The 24,615-nt window shown below is 39.6% G+C and overlaps 1 protein-coding gene across 9 annotated transcripts in view; it reads left to right on the top strand.

Annotated features, from left to right (window-relative positions):
- KLF12 (KLF transcription factor 12) overlaps positions 1-24,615 on the top strand; it is a 240,667-nt gene that overhangs the window by 126,991 nt on the left and 89,061 nt on the right. For 4 of the 9 annotated variants that reach the window (XM_063149434.1, XM_063149438.1, XM_063149432.1 and 1 more), the window contains exon 4: positions 22,139-22,685. In XM_063149434.1, the coding sequence (XP_063005504.1) occupies positions 22,139-22,685 (547 nt within the window). Of the gene's footprint in view, positions 1-5,479; positions 5,612-22,138; positions 22,686-24,615 lie in introns of those variants that run through there. The other 5 variants (XM_063149436.1, XM_063149440.1, XM_063149435.1 and 2 more) reach the window with 2 other exon arrangements.

Here is a 24,615-nt window from a genome sequence, read left to right as displayed (position 1 = left end):
TTGGTTTTACGCTGGTGGCAGCCATGCACATGGTAGAGAAGGACAGGGAAGAAGCAGAAAGAGGGATGATCAGGGCTTGAAGGTAAATCTCTGCCCTATAGTGAGCTGTGCTCCAGACCCACAACAGCACTTACATTTCCAATTTCCATTAAACAATGGGGATTTACATACCTATCTAAATAGGTAGATCACCTCTTTAATTTTGTCCCTTAAATATGTATATATAGTCACAGATGTATTTTTCCAGCTGTAGCATTGGCCCTGCTCTTTTTTTCAGAGGCCTTATAACTCAGGATGCAAGAAAGCAGGCACCCACACTCTGATATTGTGCCAAAAAATTTGAATGTTTTATAGATGTGGGCTCAGGTGTTTCAGACAGTAATAGTGGTGGTAGCCTTATAGCAGTTTATATGGGTTTTACTGTTTCTATGGAAATTTTTAAATAGAATATTCCATAGCAGAGGGATAGTCCTTCCTGAAATCACCCTTCTTGGTCTACATGTCCCTTTAATGTGTAAACTTACAAAACAATTTCTACATATTTTAGTTCTTTGTGTATGTTACTGAAACCTCAGTACAGGTTAATTTATTTGTGGTACTATTGAGTCTTGTTACAGGCTCTTAGTACATGACTATACTGAAACTTTATTGTAACTGCCTTGAACTAACAATAAACTATAAGAATATTGATTATTGAAGTTCTTATTTTGGAAGGTGATACTGTATTACGTAAAGAATAGCTTGCAGTGCAGAACACCTCACTGTTTGTATGGTGCTTTTGAAATAAAAGTTTTCAGTTGATCACTGTAAAAAGGAGTGATGTATCCGATAGTATCATGAGGAACTTTTTGGGTTTTTAAAAAAAAAAAAAATTGCTACTGTTGTGTGTGATAATTTAGGATAGAACTTAGATACAGATTCAGGACGACTGATAAAGGGGTGTTTAGGTAGACATCATTGCTTTATAGAGCAATGTATGACATGTTTCTCTGTTATCCTTTCAATTATTTATGAGTTGTAAACGATCAATTACAATTGTGCTCCAGTGGTGACAGTGGAAAAGAGGAGCAGCAATAGCCTTGTGGTATTAGGTCTGTTCAACACACTGAAGGATTGTGAGCTGGAAGCCAAAAGTGTGTATTGTATGTTAGAGATTTGTTTCTGGGAAATAGGCACCACAATATATTGTATATTCAGTACAAAAATACTCCTTGCTGAATGTTGTGAGTGGCTACTGAATTTCTGAAGAAGATACAAAAAAACTAGGAAGCCAGAGCTGAAAAAGGCATCTTGGTGATTGGCCCCTAAGGAGCAGATTCATGAGCACAGCTTAAAATCTAATGGGATTAGAGCTGATGTTATTAGAATGCACTCTTTTCTCTTTTGGTCTTCAACAATGTTAGGATAATATTAGGCTTTTGGTGATGTCATAAGCAGAAATGAGTTGGAAATTCCCAAACTAAAATATTTATTGTAATATTGACAGGTATGGTAGTAAAAACAATTGGCTAAAAAGGAAGAAGGTGTGCTCATTAGTCTTTGTTTGGTTGTTTTTTTTTCTAAAGGGTTTGCAAAGGTGAAAAAAAAAACTGAGAAAAAAATAGATACTCAAGTGAAGTCTATGTTTCATAGAGATTTTTCAGTTGTTCTGCAGGTCATTGAGTAGAAACTCTGAGTCTAAGAATAGACCTGGGCTCAAAAAAATTGTCTTTATAATACATGTATTTATATTTACATCTTTATATGTAGAGATCAAGAAATTATAGGGTATGATTATAAACACACGTACTCTATCTGTATACAATGATATTTAAATATTTTCAAATATATTTTATACTTTTTGTATGTGTGTTTCTATCTGAATAATAGCTGTTGTTCCACTCTTCTTGATGGATCCCAAAATGAGCAGATTTGGGTTGGATATTAATATAAACAGATGTATTCTCAGGCCTGAGCTTATATCAAAGTATTGTTGTTGATATCAGTTTAAAGTCAGAATGAAAAGGATGGAGTAATTTGGTAGGTGGTGGCAAGGCAGATGTTTAAATTATGAGGCGCCTATTTGGGGTAGCAAAAGTAATCTGCTGCGTTTGTTAGGGATTCTGGATTCCACCATAGTAAACACTAAAGCAAAACCCATTCACTACCCTGAAGCACATATGATGTGTTTATTGGCTTTGTCACATCTCTTAATGCTGAGGCAAAAATGTCAGTGGATCTGTTATAATTTTATTAGGATGTCATTTGTGATACAGCTGATACGCCACAGAAAATAGTTGCTGACCTATGTGTAATTATCGTGTGAGTGAGAGCGCTGCTGTGGTGGAAATTCGTGTTCAAGAGACCATGGAGGATGTACCAAAAGCCTGGGTCAGTCCTTGAGCTAATGCCAGATTCTGAGTTGAGAGGCGAGGGGGGAGGAGAGCAGTAAGTCTTGACAGTGCCCAGCAGTGCTGAAGAGCATGTGCGCTGTGGTGCCCGTAAAGGTGCTGCCCTCCATGCCATCGCTGTGGCTTTGGAAGGTGGCTGCAGTGCCGTTTCTGGTGCATGATGACATTGGGCAGGTCTCTGGCCCTGGGCCCAGGCAGCCTGTGGAGAGGCTGCCAAGGGCTTTTGGGGGAGCAGGATTTCGGAGATGTGCTTCAGCTGAGTGTGTGGAAATGTTGTTCAGTCATTTTTTCCAATCTTCCAATTTTTGCATATTTATTCAAGTTTTTGACTGAACTTTGAAGTATTGTTTTGTGATGTGGCTTGACTTCAATTTCAAGTGGTTCAAAAGGGAGAGGACCTAACTTTCTCCCTTGATACCATTGTTGACACCTTGCATGCCTTCATGGCATCCTCAGTCTTGTTTTCAGTAGGAAGGAAAACATAATCCTTTTCGACTATAAACAGACTTTAGAGATCTCCTGGCAAGTAGTCCCATATTCCCAGAGCTTGATGTGTGGCTGGCAAATGATAGTGAGCAGTACTGCGCTCAGCAGCCTTTGGCCATAAGATCTTTTGAACTCTCCAAAGCAATCTCTTGTCATGACTCTGCCAGGAGAGGTGTTCATTGTCCTGCCATCAGCCCCTTGCATAAAAGAGGTTTTCTGTGCAGTGAATGTACCAGCACTGTGTGGCTGGGATAAAAGCAGTGATTCATCACCCAAAAATAAGTGCTGTGCTGATTATAGCTGCCAAATACTCAGTCATCAGTTTCCTCCCCGTTAAGCATTTGCCACCTCTCTGACTGTGGTGTAAGCAGATGGAGGGCGGCGAGAGTTAACCATTGAGGAGGTCAGGCATTGCTGGAAGGACTGGGGGTCCTGTAGCTGCTCCAAGGCTTTTGGGACAGGTGGGGCCAGGTCTGCAGTCCTCCCCTTTTTTTGGTAGTTTAAGCAAGCAAGAAGCAGCAGCTTATTGCTCTTGGAGGAGAGTTAAATCTAGTTGCTATTAATGGCAATTAAATTTGGTTTTCATGTTTGCGGTCTTCTTCATCAGAAATTGTTATTCCATAAGGAGGACCAATTCGTCGACTTCACTGTCAAACTGTACTTGGTCTCAGGCACCTGTGCTGTTCAGTAACCACACAAGTGTTGTATTATCTTTCCATTTGTTTTGTATCTGTAGTAATAGTATGTAAATCACAAATTGTATCAGGTTATATTGTGGCTTCAGTAATATAAACTTAGGCAATATTTTAATTTTCAGTGGTTTTATGATACACTGTAGAACAAAAAAGATATAATTCACATTTGCTCTGCTCATTCTTTCTAATCATCTGTGTATTTTTAATTTTCCTTTTCAAAGATGTCTCTGTCATGAATAAAAATAATGACTCTGCTCCATTTTATCAAAGTAATTAATTACTGTAGAGATATTTTTATTGTTCTAGTCACTTCAGAGTTTTCTGTTGAGAATAAATTGAAACACTTCACTGGTTTCAGGTATTAAATATGCTTAATAACAGTAGTTCTCTTGATTGCCCTCAAGGTATTAATACCCTTCCTGGGAAAACAAAGCTGAAGTTAAAATTCAGGATTCTGAACATCCTTGACCTAATGCCTTCTAAAAGCCTATAAATGGTGCCTCATTTAAAGAAGAAGAAAAGAAGTCTTTCTGAAGCATCCTGTTGTCAGCTCTGTTTTAGTTTGGATGAGTAACATCGAGCTATTTGTGCTCCCTACTGTGCTTTTATTATTTTTACTGCAGCTTCATTCTGACCCATGTGTACCTTTGGCCAAAAGTTAATCTGGACAAAATGAAAGGGATATTGGCAGATGGAGGAAATCAGGTTTTCTCAATGAGATTGTCCTTTTATAGAGATATTTTGCTTCCCTTCTTCATTACCTACCCACCCTGCAGCTTAAGGTCTACAGTTAAGAGTTAGAAAGGGGCTGATTATGCAGCTCTCAACGTGAAGCCTTGCTTATCCTTTTGAATGTTTTAATTAGGGTGAGAGATCTCTTTTTTCACCATACAGGTGGAATATTAGAAAAGTCACCAAGGGATGGTTTTCTTACTTTAGTTTTAGCCCATTGCAATGCATGTACGTAAGCTGGTAGCTGCACCTGGTTAACGAGGGCAAGCTTTTTTAGATGGAAGCGCAGATCTCACGCTTTGGGGAGGCAGCAGCCCCGCTCAGCCCAGGAGCCCTCTGGCCTATCCTGGCCCTGAGCTCACCTGTGAACAATTACATTGTAGATACTGAAATGCAGGATCAGGGAATATTAGTCTACCTGAAACCTGTTTGTGGTACACCATTATGATGGCAGGTCCTAGTGGATTTTTTAAAATATTCAAAATATACTCTCCCCAGATATTCATACTTAAGTCTAACACATGTTATTGTAATGATAAAATCCATTTGACACACTCCTTTCACCATTAGTAAATTTTCTGGATTTTATCTTGTGTAATGCAGGTTATTCGTTTATTGACTTAAGCTGTAGTGTTTTTTGAGTTTATTTGGTTAATTTAAAGTGGACTAAAACTCAGTTCTTAAAACTCACAGCAAGGTTCCAAGAGGCATGTTGACCCATGAATGCCATAAGTAGAGTAATATTTGATAACTAAGTGCCTCTCAAATTTTCGTAAGCTACTTACCTGTTAAGGAAGGAAGTTTGTCTGGATTAATTGAATAGCAGTAACATACCAGAAATACCATATTATGATAATTTAAACACATAGTTTATTCTGGGGTTTAAGCCATTTTATTCCTGGGTTTTGGTTTTGGTTTTTTTTTATTTGCCTATATCCTTTTGATTGAGGAATGGATTTCAGTGCTAGTTGTGGTTTTGAGATCATCTTGCCCATAGATCTCTTTCCCTGTGGGTGCATTGAACACTCCTCTATAGGGCAAATGCAAGACCAGGAATTTTAAAAGAAGGGCTTGCTTTTCCTAATTTTCTTTCTTAGATCCTCCAGCTATGAGCTAGATGAACTAAATGAGTTAATCTATTCAAATTTCTCTCTGTTTCATGTAATTTTTAATTTTTTTATTCTCCCTTAGTTTTTACAGTGTTCTGTGTCATTACCTAAAATGCATATGGAAGGAAAATGAGTGGCATACTTCCCACTATTTATATACCATGGATCTGACCCTTCTGACAGATCTAAAATTTTGAAGGTGAGACTCAGAAACTTCTGTTCCCCAGGAGGATTTGACTGCTCATTTGAGTATAGCCTGACTAGTTCTTTAGTGGACAAAGCTAATCTGGAAGGGAAATACTGGAAAAAATGCCTCACATCATTCACAACCTCTCATGCAGGAGAGGCCTATTGAACTCAACATGAACTTAAAGATAGCTTTCCAAGCACCACCAGTTACTGTATTTGTTGCCTTTGTTGTATACAGTTGCTACTGCGAGTGCTGCATTATCATCCTAAGACTTATTTTGGTATCTTGAAAGAGTTATAAAATAAACTAATTTTTCAGAGGTAACTGGTTTAGCCTCAGGTGATGAACATATCCCTGCATGGGTGTAAGGAAGAGGCGATTTGAAATATCATAAATTGTGGTGTGTAATCAATATTTCTAAGATCAAATGTGTTAATATTGTCTTGTATGTAGAAGTTTTTGGATACATGTAGGATGAAGGCAAAGCATGAATTAAGTTTTACTTGCCCAACTTCTCCTTTTCTTAGGTTTACATCTTATGTAATACTATAAAAAGATTGGTTGCTTTGTCTTACTGCTGTTTCTAAATCTTTCACGGTTAGGCACATCATCACCAGCATTTTGAAAGAGCACTGATGCCTGAAGCAGGGTACAGTCTGAAAATTCTGGCCTAAACAAATGTTCTCTCTTTTGGGATCCTCAGTATGAATAAATAACCTGAGATTTCCCTCAATAGTTTCACACATTAGGTTTTTTGAGTTTTTTTTGGCAGGCGGCCGGCTCTACTATTTTAACAATCAGCCCTGTTGGGATGTAATTTTAATAGTCAGAGTGGATCAGTTGGTAAGCTGCCTTTCTTGGCCATTTGAAAAGTGCTTCACTCAGAACAGGAGTCATTAGTTGGTTCAGCAGCAGCCCTGGTCCCTCTAAGCAATGCCTGTGTCCAACAGGACTGGTAACTGAGCTGATTCACCATCTAATGTTATGCTGAACACACTATACATCATAAAATGAAATTAGCTTCCTTTAATCTAGAAATGTATCAGCTTTGTTGTGTTCCTTCATGTAGCATAGTCACTGTAATAAAGTCTTTGGCTTGTACAGCTGGCTTTGTAAAGACCAAATGAAGACCTTTCAGTATGATAATGAACTCCCTTTGAATTTAATAAAATGCAGTATCTATGACAGATAGTAAAATAAAACTCTTATTTTCATTCCCTATGAGAAAACTCATATTTGAAAAGGGAGAGAAAGGGCAAAAAATGGTGATCAATCTTGTAATTAGATTCCAGGATCATAAAGCTATTGATTGTGTTCTCTGCAGGCACTGGATTAGTTAGCAGTTAAATATAAAGGGCTGTCTAAGCTGTAAAGTCACAGGGTTTGAAGTTGAACAGTATTCAGAAATGCTCAGTGCACTTGAGGAGTAGTCTCTTGTATATAAAAAGTTCTTGTTACCATGAAATGTGATAAAGTACTTGATCTGTCTGTGAAGACCACCTCAGTTTATATGAACTGTGAGCCCTTCTATCAAAGTCTTGTAATGGGATTATAAAACCTTTTCACAGCACTGTTTATGTGTTAGAAGATGCCCATGTTAGCTACCTACTTGGACACTGTCATAGGCAAGTATTAATCCTTTATTCTAATTGTGTACACAACAAATTAAATGGGTGTTAAGCCTGATCTGTTTCTGAAGTGGAGCATCAATAGGGGTTTCAGTGACAGAATTCAAAAATGAAATCCTTAAATCTTCTGTTTGACTACAAAAATTCAGAGGAATGTCATTGTGTTTAGCTATAATATATTGCATTTCTTAAGGCCTAAAATAGTATTTATGTGTTTGTGGACCCCTTAAAGGTAGAGCAGAGCAGCTCAGTGCTGCGTGCCTCTAATCAGGACTAGGAACAGAAGTGATGTGTATCTCTCCCACTGAGGGCACCTTGCCTGGTGGTTGAAATGTTAAAATTTCCACTCCTGTGTCTCAGACTCTGCTTTAGATGCCCTGAAACCCCATATTTTAAAGTAGAGGAATAGCAGGTAATGTTCCTGCTCTCTTTTTACTTAGAAGCATGGGTCACTTAACCACTAATGATGTGGAAGACCTGGGTTCATTTTGTACCAGTGCCTGAAGGGATTCAAGTCTGTCTCCCACACATGCAAGGAGAGCTCTGTTTATGAGGCTTTTTGTGATTTATGAGGTGCAGTTATGAGGCTGTTCTGAGATGGGATCTTCTGATGCATCCTCTTCAAACTAGTCTGCTTTACAGGTTCTGAGATTTACAGGACAGCAGTGAGAGAGAGAATGTTTTGATCAGAGTTTACTTGCTAGGCAAATTTTCAAGAATTGTTCTCAGCAGGATTTTTCTCTTAACTGGCTGTGTATTACCAGAGAGGTAATTCACGATACCTTGATTCTGTGAAAGACAGATGATTTTAGCATCTAATTCCTGCTGTGTGCTACTGGCAGTCTACCCACATGTCACAATTTAGCACGTAAGCCAGAGCCTGCTGACAGCTGTGCTAAAGGAAGACAGGCTTACACCACCTCACACATTACTTAGAAAATACACTTCAGTGATTTAATCCAGTGATTATCTAAATCATGTAAAATCAGAACTCCAGACTGCCTCCTCGGTGTCATTATTTTCCTATAAAATGCAAAGTGAAGGTTGGTGTGAATCTCAGTTTTCCCAACTGAACCTTCCTTTTTCCTCAGGAACTTCACTGCTGGAGTCTAGTGGCAGGTGGTGAGGGTGGTTTAGCCCAGCACCAGCTGGACAGACAGTGTAATGTTCTGCTGCCCTGAGAAACCACTTTCCTGCTAGCTAAGTTAAGGTTTTTATTTAGTGTGATTGAGTTTTTTCTGTCTGGAATATTTTTTTTTCCTTCTTACAAAGTTAATCTGAAGCATGTAACTCTCTCTAGCACATAATTATTGAGCGTGTAGGAAACCTTCCTTGCCATCAGAATTTTCCATAGCTGCTTCAGTCTTTCTTGGGAAAATTGGCCTGTTCACAGTTAGTAGACCTGCTGTTCTTCACTGGTACAGCAGTTACTGTGAAGTTTGTTGCTTGGGAAGTACACAGAAGATGAGCTTTCTGCCACGGTCAAATATCTGTAAAGATGGGCAGTAGTTGCCAACCTTACTCTACGTAGTGGATTGCAAGTCATGGAGTAGACAAGCTGTTGAAACAGCAGGAAGAGTACCCCAAAAGGGTATTATATATACTATCAAAGCATGATTTTAATTTATTTATATCACTGTGTCTCTAGAAAACCAGTTTGGTGGGTAGGGGAGTGCTTGGATCTGTATCAACTATTTCTGTGTTGAGGAATAACATTTAGACCTGGCCCAGAGGAGGGCTACAAAACTGAGCAGGAGAATGTAACAGCTCTCCTATGAAGAAAGGCTGAGACAGGAGTTGTTCACTCTGGAGAAGAAAAGTACCAGGGGAAGCTCCAGAGAGACGATATTGCAGCCTTTCAGTATTTAAACAGGGCTTATAAGAAAGATGAATAATGATCTGTGGCAACAGCACAGGGGACAATGATTTTAAACTGAAAGTGCATGGATTTAGAGTGGACATAAGGAAGAGAAATTTTATGATGATGTTGGTGAGACTCAAGAATCAGTTGCTCAGAAAAGCTGTGTATTCCACATCCTTGGAAATGTTTAAGGCCAGGTTGGTTGGGGCTTTGAATAACCTGGAGTAGTGAAAGATGTCCTTGCCTGCAGCAGGTGGTTGACTGGATGGTCATGCAAAGTCCATTTTCCAACCCAAGTTTTCCTACAAATCCCTACATTTGTGTTGTGAGTGTGTGCAGTAGTAGAGGTGAAATAGAGCACAGTGGTGAGTGTACAGGCATTCTGAAGGAGGTACCTGAGCTAATTAATCAATGGGCACAGTTACACTGTGGCCCTGCCACAGGCAGCTCCACAGAGGAGCCACGGCCCTGTCTATGGAGGTGTTTTTCTGTGCCAGAATCTGTCTTCTGTGTTGCTTGACAGCAGAAGTGTTGAATTTCCGAAGTGAAGTTGTGAGATGCCAAGCCATTTATGAAATAGCTGCACTTTACAGCCTACAGTTTTCTCCTGTTAGATTTTCATGCCTGTAACATGCAATTACATATATATTGAAGCTACAGATACTCTTTTAAATTCAGTGATAAAAGAGTCCTGAAACCCAAGTGTGAATTCCCCTATTTAATTTCTAATATATTAGGAGCTGTCAGTACTAATTAGCACTGTAAAATAGCTTGAGCATAAGACCCACGTGTCAACAAAAGTAATAGTGACTGTGTCTCAGAAGAAGCACAATTTTGAGTATGCCTATTCAAGGATGTATTTGGTATGCTCATCTTCATTTGGCCAGGCAGGGTATTTTTGGTGACTGGAAAAAGAGAGTGATTGAATCTATACTTTTTTTAGGTTACCTCATGCTCCTCTCCCAAAGTAAATAAGCACACTGAGTTTGCAAGTTTTCCTTCTGAAGCAGAGCAGCAAGGCAGCACACATGTAGGGATCAGCTCTTGCACTTTAAAATATTGCACTCCTCGAACAGTCAGGAGGAGTATTTGGGAATGCTTGGTACACTTGGATCCTTCCCATGACCCTTGGCTGTTGAGAAGGTGTGTGTATGCATCTGAAAATGCAACATTAAGTTCTCATTATGCATCTATGTGTGTGTGTATGCATCTGAAAATGCAGCAGTAAGTTCTCAGAGTTGATGGACACATGCAGTTATGCACTTTCCTTCTTTGACTGTAACCATAATTGCTACTCAAATATGGGTTGTGATATCAATGATGGGTCAAAACATCAGTCCCATAACCAGTACCAGGTGTTGTGTCCTGTTTGGTCTAACATGGGAAGTGTGGCAGTGCTTATCCTGATGTCACTGTTCTGATGTTACACACCATCACTTTGCAGGTAGTCCATTTGTGTCTGTACTTAAAATGAAATTAAGAATTTGCAGAACCTTTTCTTTTACCAGCACAAAGCATTTTTTTTTTCTTCTGTCCCTCTGTGTGCTTGCAAGAGGTGCTTGTGTGCATCTTTTGCTGGGTTGGCATAGGTAGGTAATTGCGCAGCTTGTGTCCTCAGGGGTACCATGGTGTGCCCCAGCCACTGCCAGTTCCTCCCCAAGAGGGTGCCAGAGCCTGTCCCTGAGCTCAGGGCCATCCTCCACACTCCAGGAGGTCTCAGGTGGCAAGTGGCACTCTTAGTGAAAGAGCCAAGAGAAAACTTTGTACAGAATGTTGTTTTGTTAACAAAGGAAAGGGGTGAGGAAGAGGCCAGGAAAGAGGATTTAGGTCAACAAAAAACTTTGGGAATTGATTTCAAATGCACTAGCTGGTTATAATCAGTAAAGAAATAACAAAAGTGATCAGAAGATACCTGATGTGTTCTTTACCTAAAGTTTAAATGGGTCAGTGTGTATCATTAACAATGGTTCATTCTAATATTTACTTCTCCCTCTCTTCCTTTATTTTTAAATAGAAACTTCTACTTTGAAGTAAAACTAATTATTCTGTTGAAAAATAATTTGTGCACCAAAATAAAAGCTTCTTTTTTTCCTTTCACATTTCTTCCATGTTTTCTTTTCACAAGCAAGAGGAATAGCTCATGTCTGGTTGCCTCTGTCACCATGGGTAGCATATAAGGAGTTTTCCTTAAGTTGAAATGTATATCTCTGAGGGGGGTTCAAGAGCATTGTTTTAAACTAAACTAAAGTTTAAGTGTCTAATATGGCATTTTTATATGCATTACTTGTTGTCAAAACCCAATTGTTTTGTCTCTAACAGAATTTAATTTTAGGTATAGTAATATATTCTGAAGTTGAGCTAAGCTTAGGAAATGAAGAGTTATTAAGTAGCTATTGCAAACACCTTTGAAAATTAGTGTTTTTTTCTGTTTAAAAGCAATTAGTTCTTCAAAGCAAACTTGAAGTGATGTCACCCATAAGTAATAACATGGTGATCATAGTTTTGTGTTAACTCTGCTCTGAGAAAAACAAGTAAATACCCAGTTTCTTCTGATGTGTAATAATATCACTGTAATATTGTTGGCTATTAAAAATAATTAGTTTGAGTTCATTTTAGTTCAGTTGCTAAGATGTTTATTGTTTTAAGATTAAAAGTATAATGAAATATTGAGTGTGTACAGTTGTTTCAGATTTCAGAGGTGAGCCTTTCAAATAATGGAAGTTGTTACAGATACACATTGCAGGCTTTACTTTAGAGCAGGAGAAGTACTCTGAATAATGATACTTTGTTTTATGCTATTTTTATTCAACCCTTAGAAGTCAGAAAGAATAAAATAATATAAAGAGGGTTTCATAGTTAGAATTATTCTAATTTTTATATTGAATATTAAAATGTTTTAGCTCTACTGTTACAGCTCTAAATTTGATATTGTAGTGTGGGAAAATCTCTAGAGATTCTTCCCTACGTTTCTCCTTCTGTAAAGTGGAAGTATAGTCTATGTTATCTACATGTAAACGAGATTTCTGAAGACTAAAAATTTTGCAGTAATCAGTAAGTGATTATTATTGTCATAGGATAAGAACTGAACCAAGGAAATCTTTGTAGTCAGCTCCAGAGTATTGCATTAAATGGTCTGTACTGGAGTGTTTGCTGGTCCATGTGTGCTGTCAGTGGGTTGTCCATCTCATAATCCTTATGTTGTTCTACTTAGTCTTTAACTGTGAACTTTATGTAAAGACTCAAAGTAGGTGCACAGAGAGGGCTTGGTTTTTATTCTCATTTTTTTCTTCTGTAACAATACGTACTGTGATGTACCAGGACAGTGAATTGAGTCAAAACCCAGTCCAGAGGCATTAGGAATTAATTTTCCAAATATACATATTCATAGTTTATATGACTGTTTGCTTTAAGAGTAAAAAGTCAGAAACGGCCATCCCAATTCTACTTTTCCAAAAGCCGTGCTAAAAGAACATTGGTGAGCCTAAGCTGAAGCAGTCTGCCTTTGGGCAGTGTTGGTCAGCCTTTGGGAGGAGGGCTGTCTGTGCTAGTTTTGCTCAGACCCTTAGTGGGCCATTACTGCAATGTGCATTTCTCGTCTTCATTCTCTGTGGACGAGTGCCACAGAGGGACAGGATTTTCTGTCACAGGGGGACAGGATGTTTCACCAGCAGGTTTCTGGGATGCCTGCTGACAGCAGAGGAATGGTGAACCTCAGCAGTTTCAGGTCCCGGGCACTGGTGGGGCATTTTGCTTTACTGGGCAAAAGCCTTTTTGTGTGGTCACTCCAAGCTTGACTTGCCTGCCTCCTCTTCTCCAGGCTGGCACATGCCCTGGCATATGGCCAACCCCTGCAGCCTTTCCAGCCAGCCCCTCACCCAGAGGGATGAGCACCATCTCCTTCCCACACTCATCCTCATCTTGTGGGCCTCCCTGTTGTATCTGAGGTGGCATCAGGTGACTTAATGCTTTCTGTAGGATTTAAAGTGCCTGATTTCTTTAATGTACAGACTCACTTGACATGATCCCTTGGAGCCTGTGTCCCATTACTGGTAGTATCCCAGCCTTCCCGGTCAAGACTTACTATATAACTTTCCCCTTTCAGACAGTTCTGACCCAGTCTCTGCATTTTGTCTGCCTCTGTAGGTCTTTTTTCCTAGCCAGTGTTGTTATTTTCATAAATTTGGCTGTTTTTCCTTCCTTGAGGTCAGCTCGTGTCCATCTCAGTGCTGCCTGCTCCCAGAGGAAGGGCGGCAGTGGGAAGCAGGCAAGGATTTCAAGGGACTTAATGAGGCAGACTGCTTTCACCCAGGTTAAAGAGCTTGGAGTAGAGCTACCCATGCTTGGATGTTGAGAAGTTTTGGATATACAAACTCAGGCCATGTTCCTTCGGTAACAGTGAACAGTACCAGCTATGTTTGTTTTACTAGGACCAGCAATAAGTTTGAGGAGCAGACCACAGAAAGTGTTAGTTTTAGTAAAATTTGAAATGTTTTCTCTCTGGAGTGAACACTTTTTTTTTAAGCCACTGAAAGGGTTAATTTCAGTCAGACCTAACTGTATCTATCTCTGCCATCTATTTATTTTACTGGAGAAATGTCGACACTGAGTACAGCCTCAGCTGGGAGGTCAGAAGAGCAAAATTAATTTAAACTTCATCTTGAAGGATAGTAAACAGAAAGAGGTTCATTTGGGAAGATGAATTCTTCTGGTGGAAATTAAGATGAACAATGACAAGCAGGGAAAGGCATGGAGAAGCTCAGTTGCAGAGTGTGGATGACACACGGGATGTGAGTTTCAGGCGTGGCACTCCGTCACCACCATGTACGTATCCAGCGGGTGCACAGGTACTGAAGCAGTTAACAGAGACCTTCATGCCTCAGAGCAAGCCTGAGTAATGAAGAATGATTGAAAAGAAGCACTGCCCAGTCTTTTGTGACATTTCCACATCAGCTCTATTCACCAGGTGCACAGTGCCCCGCTTGAAGGCTGGTTTGGTCATGGCTGAGTTTTGCCTGAACTCAGTGACAGCTTGAGGTGGTTAAAGGGTATAAATAATAGTTTCATGCATTATTTGTCATAGTCCTTTTTGCTAATATACTTATGTGCAGGGTAAGATAATGTATATCAAAACTTTGCATCAAAATCTTAACTTAAAAAATCGTTGACTGCAGATTTTTCTTCAGGCTTTCAGTGTTTTCATTCTAAGTTGGGGGGAAAGGTTAGAGGGGGAGCTACTAGGTGATTGTATGAATTCTTGTTGTCTAGAATTTTACAAACTATATTTTTTTAATCCCCTAAATTGAATTGGGGTAATATAATATTTTTTCCTGGTATTTTACCTTCCCTTTACCAACTATTTATGGATCTACCATTTATTCAGAAATTATTTTCACATCTAAAATGGATCGGTACAAGGAATACAAATATATTACCAATATTCTTTTTATGCTTACACAAGTAATAATCCAAGCATTGCCCTTTCATTACATTTGTTTCTCTTCAAGACTTGTGTCATAGCAATGAGCATTAATTTGTTTCTTTCAATGACTTCTTCCTTTGACTGAGCATTCTAGTAACATTTCTCAAACATAGTAAAACATCTAAGCCGAACATCTAGTGTTCTGAATGTGCTCATGATTTAGGAAACAAGGTTCTGTTAGGGTTTTGCTGCTTATCAAAAATATCACAGCACGCCCATGTAGAATTTGAGGTACTGAGAATTTTTCCAGATTTTTAAGATATAGATCTTTTTTACATTTAACATACTAGATAGTACAGGGCCTGATTAGTTTGGTTGGTAGAAATCTATAATCACTCATTTTTCCTTCTCTGTTATAGAAATCCTTGGATAAACCTGTCAGTTTTGGGAAAGGAGAGTTGAATGCAAAGTAATGTTAATGCTTGTGTTTTTGCAAACATATTATTTTTTAAAAAGTCATTTCATATTAGATGTATTTGCACTTACTGTTATACGTGTTTAAAAATTAATGCTGTTTGCATAGGGATCTCCTTTCATTTTGAAGCGTGTTTCCCCAGTCCTAATTCGAAGTGTTACTACAGGTTGCAGCACGTGGTACTTTTTTTAATGTTGAAGTGTTGTGGAATAACATCAGAGTGTCACTGATCAAAAAAGTTAGAAGATAGTGTTGACAGCCTTGGAGCTTGAATTCTGCTTGTGTGTTTACAAATGGTTGATTTGCATTTGGTCTCATCATTTCTTAGGTAATTCTCTTTTTATTTTGGAGCATCCTTTGTAAATTCTACACATTTAACAACGCTCAGTTAACAAGACCACCTGTGCCTCACAGAATATGCTATGGGAGTTTCTTTAGTCTCTTCAGACTCACAAAGAGAATAGAAATACTATTTTTAGGCCTTGAGGGTTGGAAACCTCCACTTTTAAATCAAACTTCCAAGTGTTATGCAGAGATAATGATACATTAAGTGAATCATGAGTATTTTAAAGTCGGTATCTCTCAGTCTCTACTGTTTAATGAATTCCAGTTTGGTTAAATGCATTTTCATGGAGCCTTTTTTTATTTTAATAATTCCTGGACTTTACCCTCTGCCTTTCTCAGCACTCAGGTTGCTGCTTTTATAAAAGCTTCCATATGAGTCTGAGTCAACCTTATTTGGGAGTGCCATCTTTTGGGGTTCTCTTTTCTTCCCTGGAACAAAATTTAACCTTGACCCTAAGCAGCTATTTGTTGAAAACTGACAGTAAGACACATTTTAATTTGTGCTTCCAGAAATGAAGCAGAATGATCTTGTTGTCTTGCATTTGGCCCTCTTCTGCAGCATGACCTCCTGTGTTTCTCCAGTGCGTCCAAGCTGAGCAGTTCTGTGAGCCTGGAAAAGCCTACAGGAGCAGCCTTGAGCAAAAAGGCAGAAACGCCTGTTCTCTTGGTGCTTTAGCATGTGGAAACAAAATTTTAAGTATTATACACAGTTTTCAGCTGTGTATGTGTTTGTCCTTCTGCCTTTATACAGCTGTCTGTCACCACTGTACTGGTGCATCCTTTATGTGTGGATTAATAATAATAGCCTCATCTCAAACTGAGCATAGTTGAGTCTTGGATGTGTCATCTTTTCAGTGGGATAGCAGAGTGTTTCAAGTAGAGCTTGTTTAGTTCATATTTTTGCAGATTGTATTACGTCTTTTTCTGAGAGTATTTTGTTGCTTTAGTTAAAGTGAGGATTTTCAGGCAGAAGCGAATATTGTGAAAGTAATTTCTCATGCTGGGAAGGGGTTTTGAAAAACATCTCTTCCTGTAACTTCAAAGAGAATTCACTCATAGATTAGCAAAATAAGCCCTAAAAAGATTCCAAGTAAAGCTCTGGGTACTTCAGCCACAACCTACACAGCTTTTGAAGTGCCCAGGCTGCTAGCTTGTCAGTTGCCCACAGGGTGGGGTAGGACAAAACCTGACATAGGCAGACATGGTCAGCACCTACAGAACTGCAGTTTCAGGGGCATGAACTTTCTACCATATCACGAGAAAGATAAGAAAAATATTCCATTTTAATTTGAAAAGCAAACTGTGTGGAGCACACCATGTTCTAAACCCAATCCACCTGCTCATCTCATGGCATCAGAGTTGTAAGCACATCTGTGTGCTATGCAAAAGCAAAATGACTCCTAGAGCAAGTGGGTTTTGTAATTTAAAATGTGTTGGTTTTCATTGACTGTGAAGTGTTAGAAAATCTTTGACCTGCACAATATTTATGATTGTTAAGGTTTCACCCTCGAGGCATCATGACCAGAGCTGAAAGCTGCTCTAGCTGGGCACACATTCTGTACTGCCTGCCCAGGAGAGGCTGCATGCCTGCACTGCTGAGCCTTGGCGTTTTGGTGCTGCAGTGACAATGATGGGGTTAAAATTGTGGTGAGCTTTTCAGATAGAGTATGATTTTTCTTATCTCAGTCTTCTTTAACACTGACAAAACAAAATCATCTTGTCTAAAATTGCTCCTGCTGGAGCAGAATGAGGTGGGAGAGCATAATGAGAACCAAGAAGGGGTTTTGTGTGATTTGACTGAAGAGTTAAACGCTTAGCAATTTATTTTTTAACTTCCTGTCCTCAAAGCTAGCTTATTTTATAAACGCTAAATTTAGTCTGTTCTGTTTCCGTCATCAAGGACAGCTTTTTTGGTATGCTTTCTTACAAAATGTTTGACCTTGGGAGATTGCTGCCAGAAAGGAAGACACTTCAAAAGCTGACAGCTGATTGTTGGAGGTTTGTAAACTGTGTTGTGTGGCTCGATTGTGTGGGCTCAGTAGAAGTCCATAAGGGCTTAAAGACTCACTGTGGCTTAGTACCCTGTGAAGCTGGTGAACTGCAAGGTGTCACGATGAGCTGCTGACAACAAAATGATTTTTTTCTTTTTCCCTGGTTTTAACCTCAGCTATGAGGAAACTGTGAGCTCTTCATGGCTTCTTTAGGGTCGGAGACAGTGCTGATACACAAAGGAGTTGCCATGAGTAGAGTAAGAGTAGATTTAAAAGGGGCTATTGCAAAATTTCCTCACAAATTAAGTGGAGGTGGAATTCAGGGGGCTGGAAGGAAGATGAGGAGCTGTGCAGGAAGGATGGCTGCCCAACAGATAGGATGTTACCAGCCACAGCGTCACCGTGTTTTGCTCCAGGTATTGCGGCTGCTTGCGAGGTAGACTGGTTGTTTTTCCTTAACAGTCTGGGAAGAAGGAGTAAGGAATGCTTTTTTATTCAGCCAAAAAAATCTTTGTGAATAGGGAAATCACGTGTTATGTTCCTGGTGGTATTTATTAATGACAAGCTAATGAAACAGAGCACTGCAGAGAATACTGGTGTACAGCTTTAAAAGGACAAGCACAAAAAGCGTGAGCCAAGAGCGTTGATTAATAGAGGCTGCAGCTTTATTAAAAAGCCTTTTCAAGCAGGGAGCCATCCTTACCTGCTTTCCAGTTCTGGCTCAGCCTGGATTGGGGTGAATGGTGAGCAGCATAAGGATACAACAGCAATGTTGCAGAGACATGCATTGCTGAGATTTGCTTCCAAGTCCCAGCTGGAGGCAGGGCTGAAGCTGTCCCTCTCCATTGTACCAGCGGGCTGAGCAGTGAGATGAAGGAGGCCACGTGGAGATGTAACCCCTCATGTTGTGTTTCCATGGTCTGGGCTGGTGTCCAGGGCAGCCCACTGAATTACAGGGACCTTAGGATGAACCCTTTCTAAGCCACCAAATGTTCTGAAAGCTGCCAAACTCTCAACAACAGAGTTTAGACTGCTAAAACCAAAATGAAGTTTGCAAAACCAACACAGATGCTTTTGGGAGCCAGACAGGAAAAGCCTGCTTCAGATGCCCAAAGTAGCAATCCTCTGAGCCCACACCACCACCACAAGAAGCCCAGTTCACCAGATGAGAATGGAAGGACAGAGAGACAGAAGAAACCTATTTGTTTCCCTTCCAGTTGAGCTGACAGAATGGCTGAAGGTATACTGAATATCGCAGCCACAGTTTTATTATCTTCTCAGTTGAAAAATATGTAGTTCCATTAGATAAAACTAACAACAACACTCAGTGTCTAGGAAAATGAACAGGTATTTCTCAGTTAATAACATTAGTGGGAGATGTTAAGAAGTAGTGTTCTGAGAATTCAGCCATTCCTTTTGGCTTCCTTGCTGCTCTTCTTCCCGTAGTTCCTCATTCTGGAATAGCTGTCATTATTGGGAGAAGTTTACTTATACCATTCATTTTCAGAAAATAATGATAAATTTAATGTTCCAAGTTTTGGTTCACATACTGATTAAATAGAGTTTTGGCAACTTACATAAAATCTGAGGTCATGGAGGAGCATATACCACTTGTAGGGAGTGTGAGTTGTTGGGGTAGATCTCTTTGTTTACCACCAGCAGAAGAAAATATAGCACTTGCTTACAATTTTTGTCTTAAATATGAGACATACAAACCTGTTTTGATAAGGATCTTGCTGGTTTTTTTTGTAATGTCAGCTGACATCAGTCACATCCTGAATTTACCAAAGAAAGGGCATCCTTAGTCTTAGAGTTTTGTCAGGGAAAGGCAGCTATGGAAGGGCATGCCAGTTGGCATCCTGTTTGGAGAAATTCATGAAGGGATTGTAAAGGTTTCGAGATTTGTTTCACTGCTGAAGACTGAAATAATAATATCAACTGCATTACCATAGTACACAGAGACTGTGTGACCCCTCCAGCAGCTCTGGACAAGAAGAGAGTACCTAGGGAATGATGCATGGAATGTAAGGAATGTACAAGCAAAAGTAAATGTAGAAGAGTTGTTAAAAGAGAGTGATTTGTATGATAGTCTGAAGTTACAGGTTACTTTTTTTCTGAATTCCCAAAGGAGTAGGTGTAATTGCTACAGTGAAACAAATGTCTGTTCTTAGCACAACTTAGAAAAATCTGTAAGTCGTGACCTGTGCTTTGTATAAAAGACCATTAACTCTATCCATGAAACAAATAGTTTGTGTGGTGTCAGCTACAGGAGGGTTTGGGCTTCTTTACTCCTCTTGTGAGGGACCTAGTGCTGCTTGCTGCAAAGCCAGGTAGAACTTTGGGGCAGATGCACCATCCTGTTTGGCAATAGCTTTTGAGATCCCTTATGTTCAGTCCCTTGTGGCAGTGGATCAACCTGATATCTGCCTCTGGCACCCAGGGAAAATCTGGAGTAAAGAAACATAGGATTTCCAGTGTAGTGGATTTATCTACACTGTGGATAGAGCTGGTGACTCGTGCTGCTTCTAGATGTGGCCATGTGCATGAGAGGATCCCTCATCTCTCCTGCCCAAGCTGATGCCATTTATCCCTCTCCTCTCAAACATTTAAGATAGGAGATGCTGCCTTTGGCCTTATGAGGGTTCAGGTGCAGGTGTCCCTCTCCACTTTGCCTTTGCTCTGGTGCCTGTCTGTTCAGTTCAGCAGGACCAGTCTGTCTGCCCAAGTGCATATAGATGAGATTTGTCAAGATTTGACAAATTAACTTCCTGTGCCATGTATGTTTATGGTTTTGTCTTTATGATGGCATGGTGGGGGGCGTCTCATTATGAACATTAGCCAGAATAAGGTGTTTGAGAGGAAGTTACCAGGAATCATCACCTGGCAATTACAGGCAGGTTTGCCTTCTTGAGGAAGAGCTTTACATAGCCTTGTCACTCACACCTGGTAATGTGCTTTGAAAAGTAACCTGTTCGTAACTTTGTGTTTTTTTTAGCATAATTTCCCATTGTCTTTATGAAAAGGGATATTTTGCTTTGAATAGCAGGATCCTGGGTTCAGGTGATTCCCTTTATTTTAAATGGGTTGGTGTATAAATAGAGGAAAAGATCATTCCAGAGATATTCTTGCTTTCAGATAGGGGGAAATGTCAGATCCAAGAACCGATCCAAATCAGCTGAATAGATGAGATCTACTAGAACATGTCATCTTTCAGCATGCCAGGAATAATATCCAGTTAGGTCCTTATTACTGCAGTGTTCAATATAAGTGTTTGTATTTTTCAATAGAATTTCATTCTCTGTTGAAGCTTGGCTCTGACTCAAAACAAGGAGGTCTTTCCTTGGAAATATTTATAGTAGTTGATTATAAAAATCCCAAAGGGAGTTCATAGCTTGATTGATTCTTAGTTTATTGACAGTGGATGCAATAAAATATTTCCAGCTTAAATATTTTCAACTCAATATTTGTAGATACTTTGTAAATATTGTAATCTAGAGATCAAATTAATGCATTTAGAGCTGCTTAGGTCTGTACAGGGAATAATTGTTTTGGGTCAAGTGAGGTTTGAAGGAGCAGTGTTTTGTGTGGAGGTTGGGGTTTGGTGCTACACTGTGAGTGCCTGTCTGTAGAGAAGCTCTGCTGCAGTGCAGCGCTGTGGAGTTCCTTAGCTAAGGAGCTGAGAGCTGTGCTTTGTCTTAGACCAGATTATCGATGGGCATTTCCAGCCTTGCTCTGCCTGGTGAAAATTACTTGAGAAAACATCATTAAAGACTGGTTATTAATGATGGACTGTCAAAATGGAAAGATATATCAAATGAACTTCTCTAGGGATCTGTCTTTGGTCTAGCATTATTCAAAAATTCTATTAACCTCTTTGATGACAGAAATAAGGGAAAACTATAAAAATAGCAGACAGCACCTCTCTAGAATAAATTTAGTCCAACCAGCTTTAAAAGAATTAATCTAAAGCATAAAAATGTTTTGTGAAGTCAGGAAAATTGTTCTCAATTAGTATGGAAATAATAGTAATAACAATGGGGAAGGCTATCTAATGGGCTAGTCCAGAATAATGAATTGCTGTAACCATTGCTCGCTCTGACAGGGCAGTCGTACAAATGTGTGGCTCTGTACTGACCTGTAAATTCATTACCAGTGAGCATTCAGAATGCAGAAGTCAAACATAGAACTGAAGGACTGAGGGTAGCGTAAGGCACCTTCTGAAATCTGTTGTGTTGTGGACACAACTTCAAAGATCACTCTAAAAACCCAGTAGGTACTAAGGCTAGTCCTTTTGAAGCAGAGATCACAGAAAGAAGCAACCAGGTCTGGCTAGTCTAGAAGAAGGTGGGCAAGTAGGGGGAAGTATTGGAGCATTCAGAAAGTTGTTTGAGAAATGGTGATAACCATTTTTTCTTCATGTCTGAGTGATGATGACACAAGAGAGTAATGCTCTGGGTTAAAATTAGATGTTGGAAAAAAAATGTTCTGTCAATATAAATAGTTTTTACTGCTGAAGATACTAAAATTTCTGTCATTGGTGACTTTGCATAGTAGAAAGAAGCAGGATGATTTTGTGCTTTTAATCCTGACACCTTCTAAGTAATGGGAATAGAATTTTTTTTCTTTTTAATATTCTGTTCAAACAGAACATGTCTGTGTTTTCTAACATGATTTGTACTTTAAAATTATGAGCTGATCCAAAAAAAGGGACTGAGTTCTGTGGCTTTCATGATCAAGTTGTGTGGTGTGCATTAGCAATTGGGTGTGCAAGTCATCTTTATGCACACATATAACTGTGTCCCTTTGTTCTTCCTCAACAGTCTCCAAACGTCCACAACTACCCAGATATGGATGCTGTACCCTTGTTACTAAACAACATGAAGGCCGACCCCACGGAGGATTCATTATCTACAGACCATTTCCAAACACAGACTGAACCAGTGGACTTGTCAATAAACAAAGCCAGGTCGTCCCCTACAGCAGCTTCATCTTCACCAGTTTCTATGACAGCATCAGCCTCCTCCCCTTCCTCTACTTCTACTTCTTCTTCTTCCAGTCGGCCAGCTTCATCCCCCACAGTAATAACATCAGTCTCCTCAGCAGCGTCTGTACCGTCAGTATTAACTCCAGGTCCTCTTGTGGCCTCTGCATCTGGTGTTGGAGGCCAGCAGTTTTTGCACATTATCCATCCAGTACCACCTTCAAGTCCCATGAACTTGCAGTCCAACAAAATGAGTCACGTGCACCGTATCCCCGTGGTGGTACAGTCGGTACCTGTCGTCTATACAGCTGTGAGATCACCTGGGAATATGAACAACACTATAGTAGTACCACTGTTGGAGGATGGGAGAAGCCATGTCAAAGGTAAGGTGGAGCCAGTTTTGTGCATCTGTGGCATCTCTGAAACTGGTCTTGTATGAGAAAAACATAATGACAATTATAAAGTTGTTCGTTTCCATACTTACTGTGTTGTTGCTGAAAAGACGTACAACTTAGACAATTTGCAGGAAACTTTAAAAGTCTTATCCCAGATGATCTTTAAAGTAAATAAGTTTTTTAATTAAGATTGGGTTTAGCAGTGGTGTTAGATGCTCAGACAACTTGTGGCATATTCTGTCCTGAGAGAAATAAGTCCTCCCCAGAAGCTGAAGAAGCAGCAGAATGGAAAAAATGGCAGTGTCTGATATTTATGACAATATATAAAACATCATAAATGAACATGGAAAACTCAGCAGGTGTTTCAGATTTAGCATGGGGAGGAATGTCAGAGGGATTGTTCCCCAGCAAGTCAAAAGCAATCATCAGGCTCTAGGAATGTGTGAAGGAAAGGCTTGTGGACCAAAGAGCATTAGCAGATGCAGAGAAGTAGGTTTTACTAAGCTTAAGGAGTGGCAGTGCAATACTTTGAATTAGATTTCTTCTTCCAGATTAAACAGCAGAAGGGAAGGAAGCCACCCAGAGTGTTTATGTTGGAAATGAGTTTTGCAGACATAGGACCTGAGAGGCACAGGGAGTGTGAAGGGAGGAAGAGGCACATGTCAGAAGGACAGATACACTCTTGAGGTGTCCAAAGAACACAGAAAGGGGAGCTGGAAAGCAAAAAAGAGTGAGAACCCAACAGTTACTGAGGGAGCAAAAACTTGTTACGGATAGTGAGATGATGGGTGGAGTAACTAAAGAAAAAACAGATGTGCCCAGAAACTTTGAAAGCACAGCTTTATAAAAGGGGCATTAGTGACAGAGATGGGAATATGAGGAAAGGAATGAGATACTCATTTCAAGGCTCATTGCACGTGAGTGAATAAAATACGGTAATTTTCCCCTGAAATGAGGTATTGCTTGAGGCAGAAAGGGAGGGTATTGACAGATAACCTTACTTTGGGGCTTATGAGACTGCAGGACATTTAGTCTTATAACATCTCTTGTGTTCCTAATTGCAGAGTGAACAGGTCTCAACTTGTTTCTTACCTCTCATGTCTGTTTTTCATGAACTGGCAACTGTGTGTTATTGTACAGGCCTACAGTGATGGGTCATTCAGATGTTTAGGGGCATCCTGTTGGGTATTAGTCTGTGACTCTCCTACTGTTCCCTCACTACCCAAAGGGGGGCTCTGCCCTCTCAGTAGGCTTGGACATGGGAAATGAACTCATTGTTTATCTGAGTCTACTTTTAAGCCTCAGAATTATGGTTTAAGTTTTATTGCACTTCATACAGTGGTGTGATTTTAGCCCTTTGTGCCTTTCTGTCAATAAATTATGAATAAAACCAGGACTTCGTACCGTGTAGTCTAGGAAAAAAAACCCAAACAAACAGAAAAAGGAAAGTTTTAGTTTGTATTTTGATTTGGGCCCTTCAAGGTGCAACTAACCATGAACTCATTGAGAAATTTTCCTGTGTGTTTTCTTTTCGAAGGTGCTGGTTGGCTGTGGTAGTAGTCTCCTCTGTAGGAAGCACCTCCTGATCTTGTAAAACTAGAAATTCACTACCCCAGTTTCATCAACAAAATTCCAGAATTTAATGTGCTGTAGGGATTTCAGCCTGTGAACTCCATGCCTTCAGACCTGCCCTGACAATATGGCCTTTGTGCTCTAATTGGTAGAGGTCATTAGCCATTAGCCCCTGCATCATCTATTAATGCACAGTTAAAGTAAAATAAAGTATTAACAGTTCTTCAGTTTATTAATTTTTTTCTCATGATTTGTACTCATTTTGTGGTCCTTAATTCTTTTGATAAAGAAGTTCAGGTTAATTTAAATTAATACAATAGAAGTAAATTGGGCAGCAATCCACTCT

This window comes from Melospiza melodia, chromosome 2 (assembly GCF_035770615.1).
Source record: "Melospiza melodia melodia isolate bMelMel2 chromosome 2, bMelMel2.pri, whole genome shotgun sequence".
In the NCBI taxonomy this organism is placed as follows: Eukaryota; Metazoa; Chordata; class Aves; order Passeriformes; family Passerellidae; genus Melospiza; species Melospiza melodia.
This window is presented reverse-complemented; position numbering and strand designations above follow the sequence as displayed.